The sequence below is a fragment of the Gekko japonicus genome, unplaced genomic scaffold (genome assembly GCF_001447785.1).
Source record: "Gekko japonicus isolate JY-2015 unplaced genomic scaffold, Gekko_japonicus_V1.1 scaffold428, whole genome shotgun sequence".
Lineage (NCBI taxonomy): Eukaryota > Metazoa > Chordata > Lepidosauria > Squamata > Gekkonidae > Gekko > Gekko japonicus.
In genome coordinates, this window is record NW_015165842.1 from 640,200 (window position 1) to 651,225 (window position 11,026).

At 46.1% G+C, this 11,026-nt stretch overlaps 1 protein-coding gene across 1 annotated transcript in view; it reads right to left on the minus strand.

Moving 5' to 3' along the window:
- DNAJC18 (DnaJ heat shock protein family (Hsp40) member C18) overlaps positions 1-6,826 on the minus strand; it is an 18,834-nt gene extending 12,008 nt beyond the window's left edge. The window contains exons 1-3 of the mRNA XM_015411019.1: positions 6,790-6,826; positions 4,154-4,337; positions 1,007-1,152 (exon numbers count right to left, since the gene is read on the minus strand). Of these exons, the coding sequence (XP_015266505.1) occupies positions 1,007-1,152; positions 4,154-4,337; positions 6,790-6,826 (367 nt within the window). The remainder of the gene's footprint in view (positions 1-1,006; positions 1,153-4,153; positions 4,338-6,789) is intronic.
- Positions 6,827-11,026: the final 4,200 nt, after the last annotated feature.

The window sequence follows — 11,026 nt, forward strand, 5'->3', positions numbered from 1 at the left end:
GGTCACACCCCCGACAGTGCAGCTCATTAGCGTATTAGGCCACACCCCCATGTTACCAGAAGCGTGGTCGTCCAGCCACACCTACCTTTCGCTTCTTATTCTGTTTACTTTGTTGTCAAAACCCTGGGCTTTTTTTGTAGCAGGAGCTTCTTTGCTTGTTAGGCCACACACCCCTAATGAAGCCAATCCTAATGAGTTTCTGCTGTTGGGTGTGGCCTATTATGCTAATGAGTTCCTGCTGGGCGTGGCCAACTCAGGAGCCAGCCGGAACTCCATTCCTGTGCGTTCCTGCCCAAAAATAGCCCTGCTCACACACATGCACATATGAAAAATACAAAAAATATCCCCTCCCCCCCCAAAAAAGACACCCAGGGCAGCACAGATGGGATTATGTCATAGTGTTGGATCCAGTAATAATCTTCCATTTATGGAAGGCACTTCTGTCAGTGGAATGGGACTTTCCTACCTTCCCTCACCTTCTGCAGCCCACTGGACTGCCTGGGAGCCCTCAGATGAACTTCCTGAGGGACAGTGGCAACTTGAAGGGCAAATGGAGGGTCTGTATGAGGAGTTCAACAAAAATTCCATTGATAGAAAATCCTTCCATTGATAGAAAATTTCTACCTCAGTATCCTTTAAATGATAGAAAGCCATCTCTTAATGGAATGGCATACTGTGCCTTTTCAGTGAACAACAGAGCAAAGAAATTGCAAACCTACTGATCTTAACCAAGATATCACTCTAAAAATTTGGAACTGTCAACAGAAGACACAGGTAGGATCCAGATCAGACTTCTCTCTGAACATCTCTCGCCTTGAAAACCCTTCAGGGTTGCCATAAGTTGGCTGTGAGTTGACAGCAGGTTCCACCACCACCACCACTACCGGCCCCATAGATTTTTTTGTTCTAGATACCAGAACATTTTTTACCTTTTACTGAGCTCTACTGCGCAGCACTCGCTCTGCACTCCAAAACCAGCCTCTGTCCAGGCTTTCCCCCTACCTACCTTTAAATGCTTCCGTCGCTCCTGGAGCACAATTTTTGTCAGGGTGAAACTTAAGGGCTAGTTTTCGGTACGCTTTCTTCAGTTCCTCATCAGTGGCATCACTCTCAACGCCTAGAATTTCATAATAATTCTTACACCTCTTTATTCTACAAAACAAGCACAATTCTTTAATTGTGTATTTGTCACAAAAAGCATATACAGAAACTCTCTTACCAATTCATACTTTCAAATACAGCAAGACACCCCCCCTCCTGCTTTAGTCTGCTTTTCCCTCTTTGCTATGTAACTGCCCTTCTCTCGCCTACCCACCATGAGTAAGTAAAAAGAAGCAAAAGCAAGTGCTGATAGAAGTTACTTGGCACATCAGATATAATGGATCTACCCATGTTGTGCCTTGCCGGTCCTGGTATTGAACCATAAAATAAAGGTAGGAGAACACAGTTTGAGTCCAGTGGCACCTTTAAGACCAGGAAAGTTTTATTCAAGGTATAAGTTTTTGTGTGCACGCACACTTCCTCAGATACAATGAAATGGAATTTAGCAGTCCGTACATATAAGACAGAGGTTGAACAGCAAATTAGCACCCGCATAATAAAGATGTTTTAACAGATGCAAACAGGAACAACAAGCTAAGTTTATAAGGTCACTTTTGTTTGGATTTAATTCTGGGGAAAACAGTGAAGCAAATAAATATGTCAAAATCGGAGATAGATGTGTAAACGCAGCCTTCTTAATTGTGGAGTGCTAAGAGTAATTAACTGTGACCTTGTCGTTACGCTCCATCTGTCTCCTCTCAAGCATGGAGGTAACTAACAGTATCTTTTTCTTTGACGTGGGGTGATTTCTAGTGCAGTGTTATGTCCAGGCCTGTAGCTACAGTGGGCCCCCCGGGGCCTGGCCCCCCCCAACTTCCTGACAGGGCCCCACACACTGCTATCTAGCCCAGGCCCTCCGACTCTCTGGGCTGTCCTGAAGACTCCCCGCACCACCACCATTGCCCCTTCCCTTCCGGCCAGCAGCCCTGGAGGCTCCATCCCAGCCCCCCCCCCCCGCGGCTCCGGGCCCTCGTCCTGAGCTGGCGGCAGCAGCACGGGACTCCCAGGTGGGAATCTGCGTGAGGCAGGCAGGCGGGCTGGCGAGGTGGGACCAGCAGGAACTTTTGGTGGAGCTCAGAGGCTGGTGGGGCTGGGCCGGCGCGCCTCTTCCTCCTCCTCTTCTTCCTCCTCCTGCACCTGGGTGCCCCGCTGGAGCACCGGGAGAGGCCAGCTCTGTGACGCTGGGCTTCCAGGGCTTGGGAAAACACCCTTTTATTTTAATGTCAGCCCCCCCCCGACTTATGTAAAGCTTGAGATATCCTGGCTATGGGCCTGCTTATATCTCTTCTGTTACTAGACCAGAGAAATGCATTCCAAAATACCATTCTAATATTCACTGCACTACATTACAATCACTATTCTAAAATAAAGAGGATACCATTTTAGTGTATTTCTTATTTGGAATAGTAGATTAGAGTATTAGAATGACAAAAGTGTTTTCCCTTTAATGCAGCCTGTTACAGCGAATGAGATACGCAAGCCACAAACTAATGAGATATGCAAGTTTGTCGAATTATTACTGGATTGCTTATTAGATCCATTTCAAATGAAGAAGAAGAAGAAGAAGAAGAAGAGATTGGATTTATACCCCACCCTTCACTTGGAGTCTCAGAGCGGCTTACAAACTCCTTTCCCTCCCCCTCCCCACAACAGACACCCTGTGAGGTGGGTGGGGCTGAGAGAACTCTGACACAAACTGCTCTTTTTCAAGGACAGCTGTGCCAGAGCTTGTGGACATAATGAAGGCAACAGAATAATGTAGTACTTTGTTCTTTATGTCCAGCTTCTGATTGTAAGTTTGTTTTTCTTTTCTTATTTTTTTTGACATGAGGCAAGTTTTTAAACCCTTAACAAAATATAATATTAAAGAAAACACAACCCTGGATTTATATGTGATATTAGGCTATAAAAACTGGTTGTAGTGAGAGTTCCTTCACTTTTACTATTTGGCTCTTTATGCTTCCAGTGGTACAATTCTAACCAGCACTATGCCCTTCTAAGTCTACTGAAGTCAAAGGATTTAGAAGGGCATTACTCTGCTTGGGGCTGTGGTGGCTCAGAGGTTAAGATCCTGAACTGCTGACCGGAAGGTCAGCAGCTCAGCAGTTTGAGATCCGAGTGCCGCAGTGAGCTCTTGGCTCTGGCCCCAGCTCCTGCCAACCTAGCAGTTCGAAAGCAAGAAATTGCAAGTAGATAAATAGGTACCACTTCGGTGGGAAGGTAATAGCGTTCCATGCACCTCGGTGTTTAGTCCTGCCGGCCACATGGCCACAGAGAAGTCTTCGACCAGCGCTGGCTCTTTGGCTTGGAAAGAGAGATGAGCACCGCCCCCTAGAGTCGGATTAAACTGGCTTTCGAGCAAGGGAAACCTTTACCTTTACTAACTCTGCTTAGGATAGCACTAGAGCACTTTACCACATTTGCTGCTAAAGATATAGGTCTGGCTACCCATGAAAGAATTTTTAGTGGATCAGTTTTGCCTCTGAATATTGGTAAATATGTGTACTATCAAAATACTTTTAAAATACTTTTGCGAGACTCTGCATAAAGAGCCTTACAGTTTAACAAACAAAAGCCACAACTAGCTGTTAGACGAAAAAGCAGTCTGAAGTATTTCTTTTCATTCCCTTGCATTGTAATTCACCGGAATTATAACAGTGTCTCAAAAACACAAACGTGAGAAAGCTCTTAATGGGCATTTGTATCCATTGAGACCCAGCACGATATGGTGTTAGTACTGAACTAGGATGTGGAAGACCCAGGTTCTAATGATGCCCACTCTGCTACGGAAGCTTGCTGGGTGACCTTGGGCCAATCATACAACCTCAGCCTAACCTACTTCACAGAGTGGTTGTGAGGATAAAATAGAGTGATGTATGCCTCTTTGAGTTCCCACTTGGGGAGAAAGGCAAGGTATACATGACATAACTACGTGGTAATTGCCCTCCCATGATCTGGAGACGTTTTGCACAATGTATCTTTCAGAGACACACACTGCGGGTTGCAACCATGATAAACACATATAGTGTCGGCACAGAGGCTTTTTGTTTACCTTTGCACCCCAAGCAGTTGTTCTTTTGTGTAGGTCATGCTTCCTTCTCCAGAGACTGGTTGACTCCTCCCACAGTCACACACATCCTCCTTCATCCTCAGACAGTCACTACAGCAACAGCAGTCGAAATCCTCCCTCATCTCCTCCAATGTGTAGGGATTTCTTCTGAGCTCATCAATTAATGCTGCAAAGAAAGGCAGGTGTGACCCGTGGAAAACGTATAGCTTCAGGCATCATAAAACATGCACACATATGCACACGCCCCCAATATCAAAGGGAAAAGAAGTCCCTTATTCTTGCCACACATGTATTTTTAGGTAACAGTTCAAATGCAGAACCAACAAACAAAAATCCTGCAGGATTCGGATGCTTCTTGGGATCTGTACGTTTTATTTTGATGTTGCGCTGGTCGTATAAACTCTCTGTTTTAGAAGCATCTTTGAAAAGCAAAATAAAGGGATGGCTTACCCAACCTCATGACAGCTTGTTTTGCTCATTTTAACACGAACAACAACAGGCGTGTTAATGGAGGAGCTTTAAAAGGAAGTGTGCCACAGCAGATGCAACAGGTGTGCATACCTGAAAGGCTTGGAAATGGAAAGAGAAATAAAGTGGGACCTTCTAAGATTACCATCCAAAGGCCAAAACCCGGGCTAGTTTTCACATGCATAGTTTCTCAACACGTGGCACCAGATGTTCACTTAAACTGGTAAACCAAATCCAAAGCCTTTTATTGGCATATAAATAAAGATACAGTAATCTAAATACAAAATCATGCAGAGTAAAATTAAAATTGCAGAGTAACATCAAAATAAAACCGAATTCATAATCTCACTTATCAGGCCGTAGGACCATGGCACTGCAGAGAAACTTTGCTACTATTTCAGTTATTTCTGTATCTGGATTATCGAGCAAGAAAAGGAGTTTAAAATCATCAGGGGGTCTCTAAAAATTGGCCTAATATGGGATATAGAAGATCCAGACGGGACGCCAAACAGAGAGGGCACTGGAGGAGGACATGGGCAACAGTTTCAACACAGTCCTTCATACAAGGACAGCACCTGCTAGGATAGGGAATCCCTTGAAATCTGCCAGATAAGATAGCTGAAGGAAGAACATCAGTTTTAAATGTTGGATATTTTACCATGTATTATATGTTGGATGTTTTACCATGTATTATATGTTTTAAAGTTATTACTTATAATAACATATGTATAACATAACATTTGCACCATTGTTTGAAATGTTGGATGTTTTACCATGTATTATATGTTTTAAAGTTATTATGTATAACATGTTTTAATTATGGCATAGTTATTACCTTGCCCTTGTTAGCCGCCCTGAGCCCATTGGGGAAGGTGGGATACAAATGCGAAAAATAAATAAATAAATAAAACATTGAATCTAGCCAAGGATATGGCTATATGCAATTTTGGAGCTATGAGTTGAAAAACTGGTAAACAGTTTTAGATGAAACCTTGGATTCATTCCTCTGGTGAGTTCCCCCCCCCCCCTTTCCACCCTTCTCACATTTTATATGCTATCCACAGTCCAGAATCAATGCAAACTCCCTTCGCCACTCCACTCCACTGACATTTCTCTCACTCGTCTACTCTCATTCCACAGCCTGCTCTCCACTCCCAGCCCAAAAGAAGTCCGGCTGTCCTCGACCAGAGCCAGGGCCTTTTCTGTCCTGGCTCCTAACTGGTGGAACTCTCTGCTGAATAACATCTGTGCCCCGTGGGACCTAATGCAGTTCCGCAGGGCTTGCATGGCAGAGATGTTCCTCCACGCTTTTGATTGAGGGCAGTGATGGGTACTACCTTCTCCACCCCCCTTCTCTTCTTTTTTCTTCCTGTCTCCTTCCCACCTTCTTGTGGGGCAGTGACAAAATTTGGACTCTGAAGTGTTGACATCTGAAACTGTTTTTATCTATGGATTCTTTACATTGTTTTATTATTTATGAGTGCTTTTATCATTATGTCCTCCACCGCCCTGAGCTGTGTGTACTCAGGGGTAGGGCAGTGTATACATTGAAATTATAAATAAATAAATAAAGAGCCAGGCTAGTCTTTTGCAGCACACATCACAAAGCTCTCTTAAAGACCAACAAATATCCTGGGGGACAAGCCCTTGCAGAACCGACTTCGTCCAGTGTATGAAGTCCTATCATTAGATGGCAAACGCACACGGCTACAGAGAAAGAAAAGGCAGAAATGGGAGCCATCAAAAAAGCCCTGGTAGACCCGTGACATTGCTATGCAAAGCTCAGATGTATACAAACTAGGAACGCATTCCACTGTGTGCGTTTGAATTTTGCACAGCAAACCAGAGACCGTGCAGATCTCTTGAATTCCATACACATTTGGCCCGCTGTTGAATTTTTTTTTTTGCCTTGCAGGCACGTACATCAATGTACCTGCTCCATGCATCGGATAAAATGGGCCCACGGAAACTTACGCCGCAATAAATGTGCTAGTTTTTGAAAAGATGTCACCGAACAGACGACCCTTCGCCTTGCGATCGCTTCGGAGTACCCAGCCCCGCTCCAGCCTCCCGCGTCATCCCCTCATCCCCCGAGGCTGCGAGGTCGCAGGGCGGCAGCCTCCGGAGCCACGCGCAGGATGGAGAGTTACCTTCAGTCCACCGCTCCCCGGGGCCCGGCACTGCCATTTTCCATTTGGCGGGGAGGGGAGATGCAAAGGACCGAGGCGAGTTCACGTGATCGGGGATTCCCACCACAGCACGGCAATCTGGGAGTTGTAGTCCCCCCCCTGTTCGCGACCGCCCCCTCCCCTTCTTTTCCCTCGCCCAGAGCCACCCGCCCTCTTGACAGGCGAGCCACAGACACCCCCCCTCCCCCACGCACAAAGGCCGCCTTTCACACCCGTTCCTTCCAAGGGATCCCAGTTCCAGAATAGTCCGAACCGGCGACTTCCATGGCAGAAGATAACTGATGTCTTCTATGTACCATAGAGCGCCGCAGCTTAGAGCGACGCTCCATCGGCATCCATAGAGAAGAACGGCTGAGCAATGGCATACCGGAAGCTCAGGCTTCTGGGCTGTGGAAAATGAGCGTATGGCTTGAAGAACCTTTTCCCCATTTCCTGTTCACTTGTGATGCCCATGCCGATCAGAGGCGAAGAGAAAAAGAGCAGACTCGCGCTCTTTTTATACAGTCAGAAAACAGTACAGTAGAAAAGAGCAAGAGTCCAGTAGCACCTTGAAGACTAACAAAATATATGGCAGGGGTGAGCTTTTCTGAGTCACTGCTCACTTCTTCAGAAACTAGCACTAAAGCTCATGCCTCACCACATATTTTGTTAGTCTTTAAGGTGCTACTGGAATTCTTGCTCTTTTCTATGGCTACAGACAGACTAATATGGCTTCCTGTCTTGAGAAAACATTACAGGCCCTGGTCACACTAGCGGGAAAAGAAGTGGGGCATCGAGATCAGACAGTTCTCCCAAGCCACGCTGCATTTGCTCCCCGGCACGATCACATGCCAAGGGAGAAGCGATGGGATGAAGGGTGAGGCAGGTGCGCAGTTGTGCACATGTGCAGTGTGGCAGGGCCTCGCATACCACGGGATGCGGGCGTGTCGGCGTTCACACGCCCGCCCGTTTCCAAGTAGGTACTAGTGTTTTTAAGGTATCTTTTAAATCCGCGTTTTCGGCCGGAAGGAACGGGTTAGGGGCGGATGCACGACGCTTGCCAGATGTTGGCATCTGATCGTGCCGGTTTAATCCGCCCTCAACCCATCTGTTTCGCGGGGCAAATCCTCCTGTGTGACCAGGGCCACAGTCTTTTTCTTTCTACTTGCACAACATAGTTTTAACTCTCCCAGTACTCAGTTCTGGGAATAATTCTGATAGGAATGCCAGCCTCCAGGTGGGACCTGGGGATTCCCCAGGAATTACAGCTCATCTCCAGACTACAGAGATCAGTTCCCCTGGAGAAAATGGATGCTTTGAAGGGTAGACCCTATGGCATTGTACCCCACTGAGGTCCCTGCCCTCCCCAGGCTCCATTCCCAAACATCCAGGAGTTTCCCTACCTGGATCTGACAACTCTATGCCCCCATCCCCTGCCAGTAGCCAGAGAGGACCTGGCAACCCTGCTAATGAGGCATCGCTATGGATAAAGGATCTCTGTGCTTCGCAATAGAGAATCAAAACAGGGAATCTATTCTAATATTACAGCAGAAGTCTCTGCTGAGATTTACAGAAGAGCTGACTAAGACTTCATAGCATCTAAATGCCATGCTGGAATACAGTTTAGGCCCTGGTCACACAGACCAGATATCGCGGGGGGGGGGGAGGCGTGGCTAATTGCCCTGGCGCAGTTTGATGCGCGATTACGAGATCAGACGCGCCGGTGGCACACCATGGGTCCTTCCCTTGGTGCCGGCGGGTAAACGAGGGACTGGAGGGGAATGCCGTGCGGCGGCGCGATCACACCACAGGTGTCTGGAAGTAGCCCATGGCAAACGTTTACTAGTACCTTGGAGGGACTAGTTTTTTAAGGCACGTTGTCGGTGGTAAGCCACAGGTGCGCTTCACTTCCCAGATGTTGGGGTGTGATTGTGCCTGGATAATCCGCCCACTATCCGTGCCTCTCCCGCGGCAACTTTGCTGTGTGACCGGGGCCTTTGTTAGTCTTTTAGGTGCCACCTTGATGGACCAATGGTCTGATTCAGTATAAGGTAGCTTCATGTGTGTTCAAGCTGACAGACATATGTACACACACACACAGTGTGTGAAATGAGCATTGGGGTCAAAAGCCAATGAAATGCAAACAGTGTAGTTTGACATGTCTTTGCTAAGCTCAAATGTGTGATATTCTCACTAGATGCACTGCTATCCCCCCATGGCATTAGCTTCTCCACTGCAAGTCATGTACCCATAGAGAGAAAACACTGGAAGGTTTATCTGCAGAGCATTTCCCCCATGATCCTTTCCTAACAATGCCTACTTCTAAGAGTCAGGTGTCCAGTATTCCTAGAGAGAAGATACTGGAAGTTGTATCCACTACACACACGTGTTGGCACAGGGGAGCGGGGGGGGGGAACGGCAAACAGTGAGATTAAAATCCAGTGTAATGCAAGGCTCCATGACAGTTCTATGCAAAGCTCTAATGTACGGAATGTGAATCAGCAATACCCGGTGATAACACAATCCTGCTAACCTGTTGTATTTATTATTAATTAAAACATTTATATCCCGCCTTTCCTCGCGGTTTCATGATCCAGAGCTATTTTCTTTCCTTCCATTGTATATGAGTAAGTGGCTATCTCATTGAAAGTATCCAGACTTAAACAGAGACTCCCTGCACCCGGAATATCCATACCAAAATAAACGTATTTAAGGTTCCACTAGACTCCTGCTTTGTTTTGCGACAATAGACTAACACACTGGAATTGATTCTTTTAAAACAGATCTCCTATGGGTATACATGTTGTGCATCTTTTTATTTATTTTATATTATTTACAGTCCACCTTTCTCGCTGGGACTCAAGGCGGATTGCACAGAGTCAATCTAATCAACAAGATAGGACATTCAGTAAACAATGCAGTAGGATTTGGGTTGTAGAACCAACCAGGAATATAAAACTGAATGGAAGCAATGGATAAGTATTAACATGACACATTAAACTATGTAAAAATTACATGGTAGGACCTGAGTTTAGTAATCTAAACACAGTAGTGGTGCTCTATGTTCAGGAAAACGTATGCTGTACAACAAAGGTCCAGTGGCATTTGAAAGACTAGCAACACTTATTTATTTATCCAGCCACAATGGACCCACACTGCTACCCCCTCTTGATCTATAATCTCCTCATCCATAAAGATAAATTGTAATCAGCTCTTCCTGGCAACTAACCCCTCCCCACCACCTGTATGTAATATTTGAGGAAATCTGTTTCAATGTACGTGAAGAAGTGTGCATGTGCTGAGTCTCCTTTCTCGCATGTACACAGAGTTGAGCTTGGTTTGTCTTGGTGCTGCTGCTGGACTCCCAATTCCGTTCTCACATCTCTTTGTTAAGTCTTGCATCGATGCGCTAATTTGCTGCTACGCATTGATCCTACCGATCACTGCCTTGTCGTGGCGAGGGGGCTTGCGCAGTTCAATGAAGCTGTGGGCTATGCCGTGAAGGGCCACCCAAGACGGACAGGTCACAGCAGAGAACTCAGACCAAGCGTGATCCACCTGGAGAAGGAAATGGCAACCCACTCCAGTATTTTTGCCAAGAAAACCCCATGGACAGTATCAAAAGGCTAAAAGATATGACGCCGGAAGATGAGCCCCTCAGGTCGGAAGGTGTCCAATATGCTACTGAGGAAGAGCAGAGGACAAGTACAAGTAACCCCAGAAAGAGTGAAGCGGCTGGGCCAAAGCCGAAAGGACCCTCAGTTGTGGATGTGTCTGATGGTGAAAGGAAAGTCCAATGCTGCAAAGAACAATACTACATAGGAACCTGGAATGTAAGATCTATGAATCAAGGTAAGCTTGACATGGTCAAAAATGAGATGGCAAGACTGAACATCGATATCCTAGGAATCAGTGAACTAAAGTGGACAGGAATGGGCGAATTTAACTCAGAAGACCATTATATCTACTACTGTGGCCAGGAATCTCGTAGAAAAAATGGTGTGGCCTTTATAGTCAACAAGAGAGTGCAAAAGGCAGTACTGGGATACAATCTCAAAAATGACAGAATGATTTCTGTCCGATTCCAAGGCAAACCATTCAACATCACAGTAATTCAAGTGTATGCCCCAACCACTGATGCAGAAGAGGCTGAAGTAGACCGGTTCTATGAAGACCTACAACACCTCCTAGAACTAACACCAAAAAATGATGTCCTCAT